Source organism: Aplidium turbinatum, chromosome 17 (genome assembly GCF_918807975.1).
Source record: "Aplidium turbinatum chromosome 17, kaAplTurb1.1, whole genome shotgun sequence".
In the NCBI taxonomy this organism is placed as follows: Eukaryota; Metazoa; Chordata; class Ascidiacea; order Aplousobranchia; family Polyclinidae; genus Aplidium; species Aplidium turbinatum.
The window spans coordinates 7024741-7046528 of NC_137488.1; the positions used below are offsets into that span (position 1 = coordinate 7024741).

At 37.1% G+C, this 21788-nt stretch overlaps 1 protein-coding gene across 1 annotated transcript in view; it reads left to right on the forward strand.

The window, feature by feature from the left end:
- The window catches only part of LOC145786920 (uncharacterized), an 83191-nt gene that overhangs the window by 13639 nt on the left and 47764 nt on the right, over positions 1-21788 (forward strand). The window contains exons 26-49 of the mRNA XM_082598662.1: positions 2026-2108; positions 2711-2864; positions 4029-4111; positions 5257-5434; positions 5503-5588; positions 5970-6123; positions 6580-6662; positions 7272-7425; positions 8478-8560; positions 8911-9064; positions 9755-9837; positions 10188-10422; positions 14224-14306; positions 15011-15164; positions 15357-15439; positions 15657-15906; positions 16881-16966; positions 17206-17359; positions 18571-18653; positions 19119-19482; positions 19611-19693; positions 20101-20254; positions 20972-21054; positions 21582-21747. Coding sequence (XP_082454788.1) covers positions 2026-2108; positions 2711-2864; positions 4029-4111; positions 5257-5434; positions 5503-5588; positions 5970-6123; positions 6580-6662; positions 7272-7425; positions 8478-8560; positions 8911-9064; positions 9755-9837; positions 10188-10422; positions 14224-14306; positions 15011-15164; positions 15357-15439; positions 15657-15906; positions 16881-16966; positions 17206-17359; positions 18571-18653; positions 19119-19482; positions 19611-19693; positions 20101-20254; positions 20972-21054; positions 21582-21747 — 3273 coding nt within the window. The remainder of the gene's footprint in view (positions 1-2025; positions 2109-2710; positions 2865-4028; positions 4112-5256; positions 5435-5502; positions 5589-5969; positions 6124-6579; positions 6663-7271; positions 7426-8477; positions 8561-8910; positions 9065-9754; positions 9838-10187; positions 10423-14223; positions 14307-15010; positions 15165-15356; positions 15440-15656; positions 15907-16880; positions 16967-17205; positions 17360-18570; positions 18654-19118; positions 19483-19610; positions 19694-20100; positions 20255-20971; positions 21055-21581; positions 21748-21788) is intronic.

Genomic DNA, 21788 nt, shown 5'->3' on the forward strand with positions numbered 1-21788 from the left:
GGAATGTAAAAGATATCACAGTTATAAAAATCTCGATCTTTACCATTTATGACTAAACGATTTATCTGTTCACAAAGTAACCTATTTCAGTGGCATTATGGCTGTACGAAAGTTTTCTGCTGTTTTTGTGTCGACTTGTTCCTTGTAATATGAAAACACAAGTTTAAGGAACCTAGATAAAAACTTTGTATTGTTGTATGTTTAATCGATATACCAGGATTTCATTACAATCACAATTAAGTATCATAGTTTGACCAAGTCTGAACACCAGCGTTCATCAATTCTTCAATACTTTAGAAACTGTGGCAGGCTTTATACACAGGCTATACCACCGTGCAAACTTCAAATTTGACTGAAGGCTGATCTGCTACGCTTGATAGAAAGCAATTTCTATTGTATAAGTGTTTTTTTTTTTTGAATAGTAGGTGATAGATGTAGTCTTTATGCATATCTTGTGTGATTTTTAACTACTTTTGTGGCATTGCTACCATGCAAATATTGCACTTGATTTTGACACTTGTGCTGAAAGTTTGAAACGTTTGATAACAGAGAAAGACAGTAAAACCAGGAGTTTTGCATTGATTTGAGTTCAATGCTCACACTTTAGTAATTTGATTTTTCAAAACTATTATTTCAAAGAGATTTGAAGCAAATTTAGCATAGAGTTTAAAATCATTTCAACCTCTAGAGCAGTGGTTCCCAACCTTTTAGATCTTGCGGCACCCTATCAAAGAGATAAATAGTCTGCGGCACCCTGGCACAACTGGATCAATTATATGAGGTTTCTGTGTTTCAAATAACTGTATAAAATAACACAGAAGTGATTACTGGTACAGTATTTTCTATGTCGGCAAGCCCGGCGGCAAACATATCACAAATTCTTCTACAAATGGTATTATTTGACAAGGGAATCTTTTTTATTTCTTCCTCGGCCTTATTTCCGAGCATTGTTTTCACAATTGCATGCAGGAAGAATAATGCTCTCCGTTTCGGTGTGAGGCTTTGAGTTTTTAGCAATAATTTCTGCTACTAAATAACTGGCCTCTTGAACTTTGGTAGATACTTCGAAAATTTGCGTAAACGCCTGGCATTGCTGTTTTTTTCTCAGCTAAAACTCTCTCAAAATGTATTCGAGGTTTATAAGAGAGATGTCCATGTTTTTTTAGTGAAGTGTCTGTTCAATTTTCTTGGCACCATGGCTTCGTTTGACAATTTTTGTTTGCATGATATAAGACACTCTGGTAGAGGTTGTGCTTATGGTCACCATATCAAGTAAAGCCTATACTCAAATAACTGTCACAGAAAAGACCAAAGACCAGTCTTTTTTGCTTTCTTTTTACTTGTACTTCCTACTTCTGCATCATGATCGACATTGTTCCACTTTCTTTTCTGTGTAATAAATTTCTCCATCATAAGTAAGTTATAAAGAACAAATTACTTATAACTTAGCCTTTTCTCGATCAGCTATGTATCGTGCTTGTATTTGCAGGTATCCCCCATGCAAAAGTTTTCAATTTTATAATGGTTCGCAAACAATCTTGCTATTTTATAATCCTGCTGGGTCACATAATCCGATAATTCATCACTGCAATTTGATTTTGTGCGCCTTGAAACGTAAAACAAAATCATGAAACATGGCGATAATGATGCGTTTCAAACGTTTTTATGGAAAGAACAGCAACTAGTCAAAATCTCTTTCAAGTTGTTTTTCCTGGGCGAGAAAACAAAGGCTTACCGCGGATTAGAGTTTAAATAAATTGCGCACTTGCGGGTTAAAGTTAAAAAAAAGAATGGGCCGCAGTATTGCAATATCTCGCGGCACCCTTGAGCATTGCAATTGGCACCCCAGGGTGCCGCGGCACCCCGGTTGGGAACCACTGCTCTAGAGTCAATAGTATGGGTTTGCAAGTTGACAAGGCAAGGCAAGTGTACATTGGTTGCCATGTGAAAAAACTGACCTCGCTCATTCACGTTTGGCTACTCAACTCTATAAGACGTTGTTTCAAAATTCTTGTTGCATCATAGAGACATAGCAAGCTTCACTGGGGACCTGAACAAGGACGCACATTACCTTATCAATCGATCCCAACGAGATTGCTTCGGAATGAGTAAGTCATCTAGAATTATGCCCACAATTTCTCATTTTCAATCAATATCGTATATAGCCCGAAAAGAACTTATTCACACTGTGTTCAATGCTTGTGTATTTATATTTTTCTTCAAGTTTAAACTTTAAATTGGTTTCAATGCAAAATATAAAGAAAAAATAGGCTTCAATGTAACAATAAATATTAATACTACAAAAAGTGCTCAATGCCAAGCAAAAAGCCAAGCAGAGCGAATTAAATCAAATATAGTTATTACTCTCTAAACCCTTGACGGCCTGTTTCACCCTAAACGGAGGATCATGAGAAGATCCTTATTCTAATAGAATCTCAAAATCAAATAGGCTTCAATGTAGCTATGTATCGGCTACTTCGTTTCTTTTGTGTTTGTTCACTCGGGTGGTAGTGTTTGTGGACTTGGGTTCAGTGTGCCCTTGGACATGGCTTTGTCATCCGTGCAATTTCACATCCACTGCCTTCATTGATCAATACGTACAGTAGGCTATTATTATTGTTGTAAAATGTAATCAATATAAATGCAGTGCAAAGTTACATAAACTGTTCCTTTAGCTAAAGGTGGCAAATTTGATTAATTTTTTTTTCAGCCTTTCCAAGCGGCTGCACTCACTACCACGGACCACATCCAGTGGCATGCCAGATATCCATATGGTATTCCGGAGGCTGTGTCCAACAAGGCTTTAGCTTTCCTGCTAATCTTACACCCCTCCAAAATGCAACAGTGAACTCAATGAATTTTGTGTAAGTGTTTTTTGTTTTATTATCTTTATCATTACGGGAAAGCGGACTTGAGCGCTATGCATCGGTGTACGCCTTCCGACATACACCTGACCCACGCTGCAGCCGACTGCAATGTCTGTTTCCGGTTGTCTAATGTCTACTGTACTTATGACTTAAATTTGGTACACCCATTACTCGAAATCGATCACTCGGTAGAGGCAATTATCGTAAAGTTCTTACCCAGAGAAACAACAACAAGTGCGGGTGGCTGGAGTCGAACATGCAGGCTCTCGACTGCGATCCCAACGCGCTAACCACTCGGCCAGTGCTGCCGATATTGTGTATTGGGTTTCATTGTAGCGGTGTGTCCAGTATTAAGCAACAGGTGCATCGCCTGCGATAGTAGAAGGTGCTCCAGAAGTTCATGTTGTGTATGAACTTTTATTTAGGTCATTTATACGTAGTTGTGCGTTTAGAAAAAAGAATACCTCAAGCGGTTTTCACACTTTTTTCCAATTAGGTACCACTTTGCAAGAAATTGTTAGCCTCCGAACTCTAAACTTCTAAGTGCGACACAAAGTAACAATTTTTCGAAATCAGTCTTACATCCACGAGTTACTTAAATTTTAGTACTTTTCCTCAAATGAATGCATTCACAAATTATCTAAACTTTCCACACACTTCAAGGAAACCGCCCCACCGAAATCAGCTATTGCTGCAAGGATTTCTTGCTAGGAAAAGATTTTTCATTGCTCGAATCTAAGCTGAATTACTTTTCGTCTGTCTCTCTTTAGAAGCTTGTCAGAATAAAAGTCAGTTTGGCTAAAAGCCTAAAATTCCTAACGTTGTTTAGCCAAAAAGCACTTCGTTTTTCTTTTTTCTATCTATATCTTGAAGAGAATTAGCCTACATAAAAAGTACTTTAGCTTAGCTTCGAGCAATGACAAACCTTCTCGCCACGTTCAAGTTCTTTGCCACAAATTAACTTTTCCTGAATATATTCTAAGAGTTCGTGGACCCAGAACGGTTTGGTACCCCGACGGCAAATCAATCAATTTTACATTGTAAAAACAAGGCTGATTTGCTGTATGGGTAATTGGGTAGTTGTTGTTCAGGGCATCAAACTGGTTGAAATAATTCTACAAATTGTTCTAGCTCATTATGCCCACAATTTCTCATTTTTAGTGAATACCGTCTATTTGTGGAAGAACTCGTCAACCGTTCCCACCGTGGAAACATTGATGCGCAGTGGGAATGCTATGGTTTAAGTTAGTGACATACATTTTCATCACGTTGCATGATAAATGCTAGGGACAGTGGAATATCGGGACGACTCGCTTTACTGATTTTCCTTGCAATATGGACAACTGGAGGGTCACTGCAAAATTTAAAAATTGACAAAACTGCAAAATGTTTTCTTTGCTTTTACATAAATTCATTTTTATCAAATGAAATGCTATATTTTGCATGAGATTTTGGGTGCTAGAACATCAGCAGAACCTTACTACAGCATTGTGAGGCTAACTATTGTTACCACTGTAGCGTGAAATCTATCGCTGCATTATTATGACTAGAATAATATTAAATAAACATGAGATCACGTATTTTCATGCATATATTTTGGCAATACACACTTTGTAGGCTACACACGCAGCCAGGTCACATACACTGCACCTTGGTATGCGACATATGGCGGTAGACGTCAAGCTGTAGGCTATATTTGTACCAAATTTTGTCATAACACTATAACCCTCCAGTTGTCCACCTTCTTTTTGAGTGAGCAATCCCCTACTTCTACCATCCCTAATAAACGCATATGTAGAATATACTAATGTAAATGTGAAAGATATTGAATTGGGCGAAATCACTTATTTAGGAAAACCGTCAGATTTAAAGCTCGTATAAACCTACAGTAGTTACCGTATTGCTTTGAATGTGCAATCCGTATTTATCTGCTGTGGCCTATGTGCTATCATTTGTTACAGTTTACCTTGGGCCATTTTTTTTCTTGACTTTTACTTGCATTTCCTATAAAATGCCTTACACTTCTATATTTGAACAAGCCTCTGCTTCGATCAAAAGATTTGTAAGATTGATGATGTATGATAAACCTCAAATAAGATGTCATCATTTCGAGGTTTAAGTCTTATAGTTATTTTTTGTCCCATCGCAATTACAAATGAAACACAACAGACAGCTGGAAGCAGCGAAGGGACTTATAGTCATCGAGTTAGCGTTGCCGTTCATTTTAGCCAATAACAACAATCTAGCGATCAAGTGTCTTGCCTAGGCAATTGCGTGCTCTCGATAGGTTTCGAACTAACGTTCCTTCGAGTGTGTTACAAGCGTTCCCACAACTCCACCATGTAGCTGACGTGGCATTCCATGATCTCTAAAATTCCTCATTCCTCAGAATTCCCAGTTGGTTGCGACAGTTACTCCATCCCGCATTCCATAGAATGCCACAACACGATATGGCTTCAAGGCGGATGCATCAGAGCAGGACACAGGTTTCCCACCAAGTCGGTCGTAAGGGATAATGTCACCCACGCATTAACAGTGGTTTTTCACCTTCCTCAGCTCGATATAAGGTAAGCACGGACAAAATAATCCTTTTTTTAAATTAAACTTCAACTTATCATGTGCACTCTTGCTGTAGGGGCATTCTAGCTTACACTGAGTTGATACGGCGAAAGGCTGGCAGTGCTTTGGACGTCCAATCTCAGTTGGATTGTTTCGGCTTTGGTAAGTTTTTCTTTAACTTTTAGTGTAAGAGTAACAATGGCGCAGCTTGTACAAGGAAGCCACATTTGTTAATTAGAGCTATATTGCTTTTAATTTAATTTTGTTTCGAGTAATTGTTTTAGAAAATTGACCGTTTTCTTTAATGCTTATTTCATTCCCGAACTAGTAAAGATGGAGTGATGCTATAATGGGTATTGAAGTTTTAGAAGAACTGTTAGTAGTTTTATTTCATTTTGGATATGTTTTATTGTGTGAGCGAATCTCTGCTGTCAAGGGTAACATCAAGCTTAGACATAAAACTCCCATCAGCAAATTTTTCTACAAACTCAAGTTTTCAAATAGTGGCTTTCTTTAATCATCAGAATTTCTTTTATTTTACAGAATTCTTGCATGGCTGTGTCTATTTTAGAGGGCCTCATTCACTAGCGTGCCTGAATTCAATATTCACAGATGTAGGATGTGTATTAGAGGGGCACTACAATGCCAACAACTTGTCAGCTATGCAACACGCCTTTCTTAACTACATGAATTTGATGTAAGTATCATTGCCCTATACTGTTTAGTTGAAGATGATGCACTGCTGTTATTTATAAATGCTCATTTTAAAAAGGGTATCATTCTAAGCAAGGAGGGGAGAACAATATCCTAATCATAACATAACGCTGGCTGTTTGTGTCAAGGTTGTTTGGTGCTTTACACCTTAGCCTCGAACGGCAAAATACAAACCCAGACTTGACACAGGCCAATAAGTAAAGTTTTTTGAAGGAAGCAAACAAGCTAAGACAAGTTGGTTCACATAAAAATCTAGGAAGTTTGCGCATACAAACTCGATAGAGTCATTTTTGCAAAATCTTGTAAATCACTTCTGTTTGCAACTTTCAGTTTGTAATTTAGTTGTTTAACTTTTCACCTTTAAACATTTAAGATTCTAAAGTTTTACAAAGAAAATTAAATAAGATTACCGAAATTATCTCAATCCTCTTGTTTTCAGTCAATTGCGACAATATCAACAAAGCGTCTTGGAAAGAGCTCTAGTTGGCATGAAAGAATATCAGTTGGCTTGCTATGGAATGGGTGAGATGAATTTGTAGGAAATATGGGAAGTTGAACGACTTTTGAAGTGATTGAAACAACTATTTACAATTCACTTTCGTCATAACCAAAAACACTACACAATGTAGATATTAACAACCTGTTTTAGCCTGATGCTGCGAGTTCGCTGTGGTAATAGCGAATTGCACAGTTGCACAATCTAAAACAGGTTGTTAATATTTACATTGTGAAGTAAGCAGAGATCATGTTGGTAAAAGCGAAACTCAATCTATTGCATAATCAAAAATATTCTCTCTAGTGTTACTTGATTGGCTGTCTAGTGGTAAAAATCAGTGACGATTTGTGGCTAGTGTTAATGTAACGTAATTCAATGCACAACCTTTAAAATTATCAAATAACTTATTATTGACATGGTAAAGTATGGAAAAAATAAAAATTATTGACATTGTCTTCTTTGCAAAGCCCTGAAAGCACTGTACGTCCGCAATGAATAGCCTACACTATAATGTAGTCCTAGTGACTATATGAAAGCACATTTATAACGTAGGCTACAGTATATTGTAATTATTGACAAATGTTTTTTATTGAACAAAGAGTGTAGTTTTCTCCAAATGTAGTTTTTTTCTGTAGCATTCCCTACCGGATGCAACACTTTCGAGGGCCCCAATACCGTGCATTGCTATCGGAGCATCTGGGAGATGGTGGGTTGCAAGGCAGAAGGCCATGATTATCCTGATCTTTTTACATCAGAAGAGAACGCCGTTTTGCACGGCTACACACTCCGGTAAAATGTAGTGTTTGGATAGGCCTAGAACCTAACCTAAACTACTATGCATTCCTCCAATTTGTATCATTTAGGGATAGGTTTTATTCTTGAAACCATGGTGATTATGCTTTTTCTTGGGTCATATTTCTCTTGCGTAGCATGTCTTTTAAAAACAGTTTGCATTTTTGAAGGAATTCACAAAACTCTAAGTTGAATCTAACAAGTTGCACTGGTATGCTGTCGTTTTCTGTCTTTTGCTTTTTATCTCTTCTCTTGATTTTTCCCGTATTTTCCATCCAATCACTTTCAACTTTGTGGGAACTTACGCATATGACAAACGATCTATGACATGCTGCTTCATCATCATCACGTGCCATCTCCAATCCGAAGGTTGGCTGTCATTTTCTTCCACAAGTCACGTTCTTCCGCTACTCTTTTTGTTTCTCCAATGCTTGACAAATCAGCCCACTGTATAACGTCATCTCCCCATGTTCGTCTCCTTCTTCCCCAGCACCTCTTTTCTTCCACCATACCTTCAATAACCAATTGATGTAGCTGTCCTGCCGATCCTCTCAAAATATGTCCCTCGAATTTCATCTTTTGTTTTGCTAAGTCGTTTGCCCATCTATCTTGCACTCCAATTCTTTTCCTAATTGCTTCGTTTGTTATGTGTTTTTTATATGATATTTTTAATATTCTTCTGTAGCACCAGAGTTGAAAAGCATTAATTTTTTTGTGAATTTCTTTGCTGTAGGTCCAACTTTCACTTCCATATGACATGACTGGTATGATGTAACAAGATAGAAGTCTCAGTTTTAATTGTAAATTTATTTCTTCTCTTAAAAATTCCTTGCATTTCCAAAATGACGCTTTTTCTACTGTAGGCTTCATAATGCTGCTTCACAAGAAGAAATTTCGAAAATTAATTCTTTTGAAGCATTACTGATATTTTTTATAATAAGATTATAAAAAAAATAAAAATTATATCATAAAGTAGCATTGCTTATATGAAAGTAAATGATTTTTTTTAAGTTTTAACAAAATGTTCAAACATTGCCGCCTTCTTGCAGTGAAGTACGAAACCACATGAAGGCTATAAAGACATCTGCCACCCCTCCTGATACCAGGGCGCAGTTGGATTGCTATGGATTCAGTGAGTAGCATTTGTTTTTGCTTTTTAAACTCGCTTTAATACATGAAACTTTACTTTGACATTTTGTTGTTGATTTTTAGGGAAATACCTGTATTTATGGTTGTCGTTTGGTGAAAGATGTCATATTGGAAAAATGTCCAATAATTGTGCTGGTTAGACATGAACAGAGAAAAATTGTTGGCAATTGGATGACTTATGTCAATGAAAGAAAAACTGTAATATGCTTGGCTTTGAAGTTAATGCACTTGGATTTGCAATTTATTTACCAACTAGATTGATACCTCACTTGCTGTGTTGTTCTCAGAACAATCTTTTGTTATCGTGTTGAATGATGCAATGTTATGCTCTAGTTTTTCCTCCCGGATGTAAAAACTATTACGGACCTCACTCCATGACTTGCCAGAAATATTTCTGGAGAAAAGCCGGTTGTGTACCACAAGGCTGGCACTATCCAGAGAATCTTACGTACGGAGACAACGTCACTGTGAACCGAATGACAATCCCGTGGGTGAACGGATTTTAATTCTTCTATCCAGTATGCTATTGTAGAATTTCCGATAAATAACGTTGATTTTATAAGTAAAAAACGCTTTTCAAGTTTTGGAAGTAAGTACATCTGTTGGTATCACTGCGTTTAAAACATTTTCTCCAATCAGTTCACAACTCTGAACGGCAAAGCCTCTTTGTTGCTTAAACTGGTTTTTAAGTGTCATGTCTGCTATCTCGGTGGATAATCAGCTGTGGGTAAGAACAAACAGCAACATCAAGTAACGGTGGTTTAAGTGTCCACCTGTGCAATTAAACAATGAACTGGACAGCTCTTTATGTAGCGACGATTAATAAATCAAACAATTCACTTGCAATAACACTTCAGCAACAAGCAGAACCTTCACTGTTCACTTCTGCAACGACATGTGCCGGTGGTTACAAGGTCATAAAACTGCCATTTCAGTTTCTAGAAAGGCTTTCTCTCCTTAACAATAAGCATGACTTCAATCGATGCCTATTCAAGTTGTAACCAACATGTAGCAAGTGTCTATACTGCACACTGCACAGTGCAGTTGTTAAAAAATTATGAAACATTGCGTTTCAAGATGTTGCTGCCACACGACTTTATGTTGCACTTTGCGTTTTGATTTTTTTTATTACTTGTGAAGTTATTATTTCAGTGTGGTATGTTTAATGCATCCGCAGAGAATTGGAGGTGTTCACCCTCAACTATTCACTGCGTGCTGAGAATGGAAACACCATTGATCAGTACCGGTGCTACGGCTTGAGTAAGTTATACAACTTGAAGTTGAATATTATCAACGATCGAATCTGTGAAGACTGTTTTTGTATCCAAGACATTAGAAATCTCCTCAGTTTCTTTAAGATCGCATTTGTTATTGCAATCTTGCACGCAAACGCATTGTCTTTAAATGTTTGTTTGAAATGCCTCTTTTATAGACTTGTTACTTTTTTTCTGTGCATAACAATGGTTGATGGGTACTTTCGATGTCATGATCAACACAGAGGTTTCAATTTGATAGCTTTGTTATTCTTGAAACCTTCTCAACAATCGAGTAAAAATCAGTGTTTTCTTGTTACAAACTATGGTTTACAGTTTTGTGAAATGATTTTTTAGAATTTGCGAATGGATGCCAATTCTACAGAGGACCTCACCGAATGGAGTGTTTCATCAATCAGTGGCTCGATGTTGGATGCATTGAGAAAGGCCTTTACTATCCTAAAGAATACTTGTTCAACCGTCCACTGAACGTTTCTGATCACAGAGGACATAATGCAACAGACTTTGCCAACTTCACGCTTCATCAAAATGACACGAACATAACTCCTTTTTACGACGAATTGAATTTGCGGTAAGAACTTTTTCAGCAGCTAAGTCGTTTCACGCTCATGCAATGTCTTGACGGCAAACTGCTTTAATTTTATTTTACGAAGCATTCTGCATGTATCTAACGAGAAAAATTCACAAAATACAAAGTCGGTGGATCAGAGCAAAATATTAACGAAATTCATGTTTAGGAAACATTTCGAAAAACTTAACTGTTTTCCTCTTCAGTGCATTCAATGAAACTATTTCAATAGCACTGAAGATATAAACAGTGTAATTTCCAAAGCGTTAGCTGAACATAAGTTCGGTTTCTACATTTTGGCTCTTATTTTTTTCATTCAATTGACAAATTTGAAAATGTTCAGCTTTCTGCTCATTAGGGTGTTGCAGGCGCCCCGACCCTCTCGGATTTTGCTTACCTTTTTTGTGGTACTGTGTTTAGATCAGTAGACCACAAATATGAAGTTTCATAAATTTTCATCAACGTTTACCTCCACCGCCGAGGCCATTTTGAGGCCCACTTTTTGAATTTTTTCATGTTTTTTGCCACTAGAGGGCAGTGTATAAGTTTTGCAATATTGGGGGTATATTTAAAAGATGCTCTATGATGTTCTGAATAATGTTTAAAAAGTTGGAGAAATGGGATAAGCATATCCAAAAATATTCAAGTTTTGTCACTAATTTTTTGCACAATACTGCTCCTAGTGGTGAAAAGAAAAATTAAAATATCTTAAAAACTACTCATCATATTGTAATGGAACTTGCGTGTACCCCCCCCCATTTTTGTGGGTAAGGAATTTGATTTTAGCAATATTTTTGCAAAATATTACCACTAGAGGGCGGTAATTCTAATTTTGAACTATTTTTTTGTAAAAAGGCGATAGTGTTGCATTTCTTGAGCTATGCTATCTGAAGAATACAATTTCATGGCTTATGCACAACAAAATTTATTCAATTGTAAAGAAACTGCATGCATGCATGAACTATATCAATACATCCAAACAGGCAATGTGAGTCTTAGTTAACACAATTTACGCAAAGGCAGTTGTGCATCTTCATTGTGTTGATAAATGACGTTTTCTAAGATTTGTTATCTTTCTTCGATCCTCCTCCACCACTTGAATATAGTTTTGCAGATTTTTTTCTTGCTTTGCTAGATGAAGAAAGTCGGATACTAGTTTTACCCCTCTCTCTGCTGAATCATTGCAGACTCTGAGTGCACTTATGATACCATTAGCAGAAGCATAGCCATCATCTATTTCCCACTCTTTCGGATGTTTGGCAATAAAAGTTGTTGAAATGTGCAAAAGTTCAAAAAACATTTTGCTGCTGGCATTTGCATAGGAGCACAATGAGTTATCATTAACAATGTCTGGCAGCTCTGGCTTACCATATCCATTACCAAACCTGTTTGTAACCTGGTCATAGAAACTTGCATTTAAATGCAGCAGAGTTCTAGCCAAAGCTTCATTTTCATCCATAGTGACTTTTTTGTGCCATAGAACTAAGGGGATCAGCTCCCCAGTTACGTACCATGTGTCACATCTGTGCCTACCTAAAGCTTTTAAAGCAGCAACACTGATAATTTTGTCTACTGCATCATAGCTTTTGATGTCACTTACCAGTTGCAAATCTTCTTGGGGTGCTGATGCAGCAATTGGACAGTTAAACCACCATCCATTAAATTAATACAAAAGTGCAAAAGTCAACAAATCGCTCTATTTTTTGTATTTGTGACTTGGAAATGATTCCTTGTGGTAGAAAGTCTTGCAGCATTACTATCTTATAGCAATAGAGCTGTTTCCCACTCACCTTGCTCGATGTACTGCACCACATTTTCCAATATGTTTTCTGCATGCTAGGCAGAGAAGTGGTTTGTCTAGCTTTATTTGAAGAGAAGTGCATGCAGCATAGTGATGGCCAGAAAAAAAAATTTAAAACAACAATACCCAAAACATTTTTCAAGCCATCTCTCTGCTGCATGCATTTTTCTTCAAATAAAGCTAGACAAACCACTTCTCTGCCTAGCATGCAGAAAACGTACTGGAGAAGTTATACTTTCTCAATTCTCATGTGTGGGAAGCCCTGAAAGTCGAAATGTCAAGATCTCCAGGCATTGAACTATTCAAAAGATTCTGGAACAAAGGATTCGATGCAACCCCACATGCTGCAGCTGTACTGCATACCAAAGATCCTCAAGAGTTGGGAGAATTTGTATCAACCCAAAGCAGAAAAGTGGAAGCACTTATAAATTTTGAGAGATATGCAAAATTATCAGATGGGTGACTACAAAGAACTTTTAGACCTGATGGCGGTGTACATTGGAATCAACAGTGGACAGTACAACTTCATGAACTGCGGTGCAGTCCATCGAGCAAGGTGGATGGGAAAGCAGCTCTATTGCTATAAGATAGTAATGCTGCAAGACTTTCTACCACAAGGAATCACTTCCAAGTCACAAATACAAAAATTAGAGTGATTTGTTGACTTTTGTATTTAATGGATGGTGGTTCAACTGTCCAATTGCTGCATCAGCACCCCAAGAAGATTTGCAACTGGTAAGTGACATCAAAAGCTATGATGCAGTAGACAAAATTAAAAGCTTTAGGTAGGCACACATGGTATGTAGGCCTAACTGGGGAGCTGATCCGCTTAGCTCTATGGGACGAACAAGTCACTATGGATGAAAAGGAAGCTTTGGCTAGAACTCTGCTGCATTTAAATGCAAGTTTCCATGACCAGGTTACAAACAGGTTTGGTAATGGATACGGTAAGCCAGAGCTGCCAGACATTGTTAATGATAACTCATTGTCATTGTGCTCCTATGCAAATGCCAGCAGCAAAATGTTTTTTGAACTTTTGCAAACTTCAACCACTTTTCTTGCCAAACACCCGAAAGAGTGGGAAATAGATGATGGCTATGCTTCTGCTAATGGTATCATAAGTGCACTCAGAGTCTGCAATGATTCAGCAGAGAGAGGGGTAAAACTAGTATCCGACTTTCTTCATCTAGCAAAGCAAGAAAAAAATCTGCAAAACTATATTCAAGCGGTAGAGGAAGATCGAAAAAAGATACCAAATCTTAGAAAACGTCATTTATCAACACAACGAAGATGTACAACTGCCTTTGCGCAAATTGTGTTAACTAAGACTCACATTGCCTGTTTGGATGTATTGATATAGTACATGCATGCATGCAGTTTCTTTACAATTGAATAAATTTTGTTGTGCATAAACCATGAAATTGTATTCTTCAGATAGCATAGCTCAAGAAATGCAACAATATCGCCTTTTTACAAAAAAATAGTTCAAAATTAGAATTACCGCCCTCTAGTGGTAATATTTTGCAAAAATATTGCTAAAATCAAATTCCTTACCCACGAAAATGGGGGGGTACATGCAAGTTCCATAACAATATGATGAGTAGTTTTTAAGATATTTTAATTTTTCTTTTTACCACTAGGGGCAGTATTTTGCAAAAAATTAGTGACAAAACTTGAATATTTTTGGATATACTTATCCCATATCTCCAATTTTTTTTTTTAACAATTCAGAACATCATAGAGCATCTTTTAAATATACCCCCAATATTGCAAAACTTATACACTACCTTCTAGCGGCAAAAAACATGAAAAAATTCAAAAAGTGGGCCTCAAAATGGCCTTGGCGGTGGAGGTAAACGTCGATAAAAATTTATGAAACTTCATATTTGTGGTCTACTGATCTAAACACAGTACCACAAAAAAGGTAAGCATGGTGAAACCAAGATTTAAATTTCATGGGGCGCCTGCAACACCCTACTGCTCATGTAACATTTTATTTTTAGTGAACTTTCTGACTTCATGGGAAATGTGTCTGATGACGCCCTTTCAAATAACAGCTTAGCGCAATTGCGCTGCTTTGGACTCAGTAAGTGGTATTTGTAAAATCGCTTTCGTTTTCCTAAACTGAATCTCTTGCAGGTACCGTATCTAGCTATTGGTAGTGTTAAAGCATGATTTGCGGTGCGATAGGCATCATTTTGCTGGTAGGATTCGTTGAACTATTATACATAACAATCAACTGTAGCCTACCTGAATGCTTCTGCTACTTTTTAACTTACGTTTCAGCTAGGCTCGTCAATTTCTGGGTAAACTTGTTTATGTTTGTAGGCCATTGAGGTTCGTTTGTAACTTGAAACTTTTAATGCCCAAGTGTATGTTAACTTTGCTCTTCAACTTTCCGATTACAGATTTTTTTTCTTCTACTCATTGCTTGCTTCTAGTAGTTGAAGTTTTAGACAAAGCGGACCGGAAGGCAAGGACGTTACTCGTCGTGTCCTCCTTCACACATGGCATTAATTGTCTTGCCAAAGACACAGCAACGTGCACTTGACCGACGTCTTTTCGAGTGCCGTGCAAGTGCTCTTTCTATCCAGCGACTTTAATTAATTTAACGGTATCCATACCTTCAACAGTGTTAGAATAACGTGTTCGATTTATCTGTGTACGCTAGCGTAACCTTATCCAAGTCGTGATTATGCTCATACACTAGTAGTTTCGTGTGTCTTTGTTATAGGAACATGCATTTTTACTAATATCAACTCAAGGTTTATCTTTTTTTTTTTTTTATAGTATTTCCACCTGACTGTGCGACTTACTTCGGACCCCACCCCCGCATATGTGTGGAGTCGGTATGGCTCAGCATGGGCTGTGTCCACGAGGGCTACTGTGACCCAGCCAACCTATCTGGATCGAAAAATGCAACTTTGGTCGGCATGAACTTGGAGTAAAATGTTGTTTTTATTTAATTATTAAAGTAAATAATGTATTTTAATGTATCAGTGTTACCATACATATAGTTAACTTGCATTTGTATATGTGTGGTGTAGTTTGTATTACTGTAAACTTGCAGTTACGATTAAACATTAGCCGCAGCCGTGTAGTCAATGTTTTTGTGCAGTGTTTATTTTTGTTGCAGTGACATGATTGTTTTCATGCGGAATCTGAGCAACTTGTCTCTAATGTCTCATAGGCAGTCGCAACTCAACTGCTACGGGATGAGTGAGTATCAAGGCTTCATCTACATGGAAAGGGCTAGATAAGACAACTGTTGTAGTTGTGACAACATGCATGTTACGAATTTAATATTCCAACCTTTGTACTTGAGGTTTATGTATATTCAAGGAGAAATTAAAATAATTAAATTGTACATATGTAGGCTTTTGATGTACAGTAGCCTACACTAGGCACACAATCTAATAGCCGTTTTTTGTTTCAGAGTTTCCAAACGGTTGTATTTCATATTGGGGCCCACATAATGTCAGTTGCCTCAATACCCTTTGGCAGAGGAGTGGATGCGTTGAGCAAGGACTTGCCTACCCAGGCAAGCACATCGCCACCACAACCAAGACTTCCAACTACGCGCCTTCCAAAACCTTCGTTAACGAACTGATCCACACATCGAACCTAACTACAAATGTGACGCTCTATATTTCACTCAATGACACGTTTAACACTTTACATTTACGGTAAGTTATTTTGTTTCTTTGTGGATTCACCAAGACTACTCCACAGTTTTACTTGTAAGATGCATCTTTATTTTTTACTTTATTATTGTAGTTAGTTTGACGACGTTCGTATTTATTATTTATATTGTTAGAATTAGACTTTTATTGGTTTTGAATTTTCTTCATTACAAAATGCGATTTTTCTCTAAAACTCTTTAGAAATAAATCAAAACATGAAAGTTGTTGTGGTTTTGACAGCCTTTTGAAATATGTTTTCCAATTTTGTACATGTTTCCTCGAAAATGCCTTAAATGACTAAAATGTCAAATTTTGCGTTTTTAAAAAAAACATTCGTTTCGGTTTGGACAACTGAAAAAAATCTTCAAACTGCGGTAAACTTCATCGCTAGATGTCAAGCAAGTGTCGGGCTTTTTGCACAAACGTTGACGTAGTCACAGTGATGTGTAATTGTGTATGTGTTGTGGGAAGAAAGAGCCGAATAGATTTCATATCGCAAAAAAATAAAGTTTCTCTGTAAGTGATTGAAATTGCAGAAAAAATTCAAACATAAACCAAGTGACTTTTTCCACTTTTAGAAAATACAAGTCTTCCTCTTTCTAAAAAAGTAAGACCCATGCATTTTGGCGAAGAAAAATCAGAGTTATGGTGATTGCAAACAGTGTGTATTTTTTACGGCTTGGGTTCTTTATAGATCTCGTGGCAGTTAAAGGGAACATGACATGAACATAACACGGATTTACATTTATCACTTTTATTTTGAATGCTGGGATATTGCACAAATATCCAATGTCGTAACATTTTGCATGAATAATTGTGAAAGTAAAAAAATAGCATCCTCAGCTAGAACTTGTAAAAGTAAAATTGTGATTAAAGTTGGAAAATTGTTGAATCTTCATGGCATTTATTTTTTCTGGAACTTCATCTTATTGTAGTGGTCCACGTCATGCGATTAATTTCCGCATTATATGTTGCAGCGAACTGCATGACCTCATGACCAACATCACAGGTGCGGCCATTCAATGGAATAACAGCATAGCGCAACTTGAATGCTTTGGAATGGGTAAGCTTTAAGCATGCAACAAACTTTTTTAGGTTATTGCTCTATTCTATTGTCTTACCGTTCTGTGGTATTAGTTTAGGTTAACTGGTTTGGATAGGCCCAATAACATGTAATAATGTTGTGGTATGTAACTATTTAAATTACTGATCACAAATGATTTTTTTCTATTTTAAAACCTTTTCTAGAGTATGATGCTATTTTACTTGTGGCGACACAGACTAACTGTGATTCTTTTGTAGTATTTCTAGAAGGTTGTCGGTTCTACAGAGGCCCACATAGCCACCAATGCTTGGTTAGTTATTGGTACGATGTGGGTTGCGTACCGGAAGGGTTTCATCATCCGAGCAATGTTTCCATTCCTATTAAAGCGATGCTCACCAGCATGACATTGCAGTAAGTGTAACCTTAATTAAATTAGAAAAAACGTCATTGACTGAGTTTTGAGTAATATGCTACCTTGTAGGGCAAACCGGGGCGTGTTGTCATAATCTTTACAAATCAGCATGTGTCTCGTTCTGCGCCAATGGTATCGAGATGCTACATAGTGCAATTGAAAGAGGTATCGTTAGACTTCATTGAGCTACAGCTAAAGTTTTTCCCGGTTATTTCGTTTTTGCATCAATGTATATCTAATGCAGGTGGATGGGTTGTGTCACATACCATGGGACGTGTTGTTACAAATTTTCTACACATGTTTTATGATTAAAATATGAGCGAAATCAGCAAAAAATGGCTTTAATACAGGGTGAATAGAATGAAAAAATATGGAAAATTCAAAAAAAAAACTAATTTACATTATATTGGCAAACAGTTTATGTTAATTGTCGAAAACAATAAAAATTTCATCTTAAAAAGTATGTGACACTATCGAAAATGTGTGTCTATCACTATCAGATATTAATCTTCATTTCTTAACAACAACATTTTGCAGTACTAAGCTAAATATTTTCATAATACCAGAAAAAGTCTTTAAATTTATATATAGTATTATTCCAATTTATTATAAATTGAGTTGGCACACCGACCTATTTTGCCAACAAAAACTTTTATAAAGGAACACTGCTCGTGAAACCCAATAACGGTGAAACGCACACTAGTGTTTACAGGACATTTACAAACTTAAAATAAGCAACCCTATGCTCACAGACATTTTCGAAATTCGAAAACAGACGTTTTAATCAACCACTGGAACAGTGTGGCTGGACATCGCATTGGAATAACTTTAAACAACCCCTACCTAGAACTACAATCTGATTGGTCGGTCGGTGGAATCGTATGCAAAGCGAAAATATGCTTCCCGGAAAGTATTTTTTGCCTTCATGCTGTTTAAATCCTCAAGAAAAGTATTTTGGGTTATAGCCTACTTGTACGCTGATACCTTCCGCGGGCCGCACATAACAGCGTGGCGGGCCGCCAGTTGGTGACCCCTGCGATAGGGCATCGAACTCATGATTTCTGATTCAAATGCGGATGCACTACAAAGCCATAGTAGGCTACCAGTACAAATACATTACACAGCAGTTGATGAAAATGACCTTACAATTCATAAACAATATTTTCTACATTCCGCAACGTCTATTGATCGTTTTTCGACTTTCTTTCAGCTACGTCCAGAGCTACATGGGGAACTTTACGTTTTTGGCATTTGATGGAAACAAAGAGGCACAACTTGAGTGTTTCGGGATGAGTGAGTTGCTTCATCTGTCCGTGAAGTTGATTAAGCAAAAGGCTATACTTAGCTATGTTGCCGTCATTGTACTATTTATGCTAAAGTATGTTTTTTTGCATAACTAGAGACATAACATTGGAATAAAAGAGCAGATGAAAAACAGAAATAACTTGGTTTCATGGTGAAATTAACATTTAGAAACTTGATTCTCAGTACAGAATGAGACTTCCCACCGAGCATATAAGTATAAAATGTTTCTTGGGTTCTTCTAGTGACTGCAGACTAGACTGGCACACAAAATAACCAACTTTATTTTTCACGTTTTGTCAGTCAACTCGACTGACTTTGTCAAAAGGGCTGAATTTTCATTTTCAATTTTAAACTTCAACATCTTGTGCTAGTGCAGTCTGCAGTTACCAAAAGAATGTAAAAACTCATTTTACAAATGGAATCTTGGCGTTGGCATGTAAAATTTTTATGCAGAGTTTCCAAACGGATGCTCATCATACCTCGGCCCTCATCATACGGAATGCCTTAACACCATTTGGAAAATCGTTGGGAACGTTGAAGAGGGACTTGGATACCCTGGAAATCTATCCTCATCCAAGGATGACCTCATGCTGGCTCTGCTCACCGAATATTTCAATTCCACTTCGACCGTTGCTGTGATGTTTCCCACAACTCCCACGTACATCAACAGCTCTATGAACTTAACAGTGGTCACTACAACCACTACTCTTGCCACAACCACCGCCATGCATTCTGCTATGGAAGAGTTCAGAGAAGCAACTATGAACTTTAGTATGTTTTCAAAACGAAATGACACACTAAATGCACTACATCTGCGGTAAGTTTTTCATAATGAATTCCACTCCTTTAGTTTTGATCTTAGACGTGAAATCAAAAATGAAGGTGACAGAAATTAAATAACTTTCTGGTCCTTATTTTTACTTGTATATATTTATTTGTATTCAGGGATGTTCGTGAATATATGGAGAATATAACTGAAATGGCTTTAGCTGGTGATCCTATAGCGCAGTTAGACAGCTGGGGTCGGGGTGAGTGGTTTGATGGCAATTTTGACTCAGTGAAACATTCTTACATCTTTTAGGCTGTTGACGTAACTTTTGAGTTAGTTTTTTATTATCCTTGTTCCTAGTGCATGCAAACCTGTGAAAAACTTATGAGCCAAACCCTGGCATATGGAGTTGGACAAGATATTTGACAGTTTCCATTTGATGAGGGCGCAAATTAATAGCTACATCCCTATTTGGTGTGGTTTTACAATGTCAACTCATGCGACATTGCAACTGATTAAAACCCTTATTATAAGACAAGACTAACGGATTTGACACCAGAAGGTGTCACCAGTCTGATAATACATGTTTGAAAATGTCGAATTAACGGTTTTAAGGGTTTTTTGTTGTTGTGAAGAATCATTGCAAATACTTGCTTTGTTATCCAGTTTTTCTTCCGGGGTGTCGGTTCTTCAGAGGGCCCCATGGACTCGAGTGTTTGAAAGCGATATGGATAGACCAGGGCTGTGTGCACCAAGGTTACGGCTATCCAGAAAATTACACTCCCTCCGTAAACTACACTATCAGAAACATGAATATCATGTAAGTAGTGCCATCAAGTTACGAGCAGAATGGATGGACATCTTGTTAATCTGATTAAAAATTAAAAATCTCCAAATGTAGAAACTAGAGTGATGTTCAGCAAACGTATACCGGTAATAAGCTTAAAAGACGTAAACCAAAATTAAATTTAAGCATAGAGGCACCAGGGATTTCTTTCATTTTATAGCCCTGAAGATATAAATAGTTTAAATTTTGAAACGTTTTCTGAACATGAGTTTAGTTTCTACATTGTGGGCTATTTATTTTTTGATTAGATTGGCCTGGTGCTAACAAGCTGTAAGATCTTTCACGAAAGGAATTGCTCAAAAGAATCTTTTTGTAGAACAGTGTTTGCGTTTATTATTTATCAACCTTTTTTTCAAAAAAGTGATGAAAAACTTTCTTCTTACAAACAAGCGGATTTTATTGCTTTAAAATTAAGTTTGTGCTTTTGCATTGATTTAAAAATTTTGTAGGTAATGAACTTTCAAATGCATACCAACTCCTTATATTGCAAGATCAATAAAAATTTTAGTTTATGGTTCTTGTTCACTTAGCCTAATGTTCAGTGACTACGTTATTACTACACTCTTAGACCTAGACAAACAAGCATTGTTTCATAAATAAAAGATTGCAACGAACGAACTTTTTGTCTTCAAACGAATCAAACTGTTTTGAATAGAATTTTTTTCAATGAACTACTTTGTTACTTATCAGCGAAGTGGAAGATTACATGGGAAACTTCAGCGCTAGATCTTTATTCCCCGACGTTGAAGCTCAGTTGGAATGCTATGGACTGAGTGAGCAGAACTGTGTTGAACATGCAAAACCACCTATGTTGAACTTTTTAATAAAAACAAACCGAACTGAACTTTGCAACTTTATCATTTTAGTTAAACATTGTCTTGCAGTCCAGTGTGGAAAGAATTCACAGATGTAGATAGCTGTTTTAGACTTTGGACATACGTCATCAGTTTCCACTGATTCTTGGGCTAGTTCTTATTACGTTGTGATAAGAATTGGTAAGAACTGAAGGCCTGCCCAAAGCTCGAAACAACTGTATACCACTGTGGATTCTTTCCACGTTGGGATGATGTACACATTTCTCATTTAAGTCTTCATGGCAAGCGTCAAGGCTGCACCAATGTTGTCAACAAAACGGAACATGCTCGCTGCTCCAGTGGTTCCTTTGCCTTGTGCTTGTGCATAGTAAAACCTATTTATTGAACGAAATTTAATCTTAGTCTCAGTTTTAAATGGAAGTGACTACATGCTGTTAAACTTGCATTGTCGAAGTTCGTTCTTAAGCAATGTTAATCTGTTGTAGAGTTTCCGAACGGTTGCCTTGACTATAGAGGGCCTCACAAAGCCATGTGTCTTCAGTCGATTTGGAGGAAGGTTGGCTGTGTTGACGAAGGACTTGCCTACCCTCAAAACTTAACTGTGATGCTAAATCGCACATCTAATTACACTCTGCACACAGAAAACTTGCAGTAAGTCTGGGCTTTTTTTTATTTAAAATGCAAATTATTTT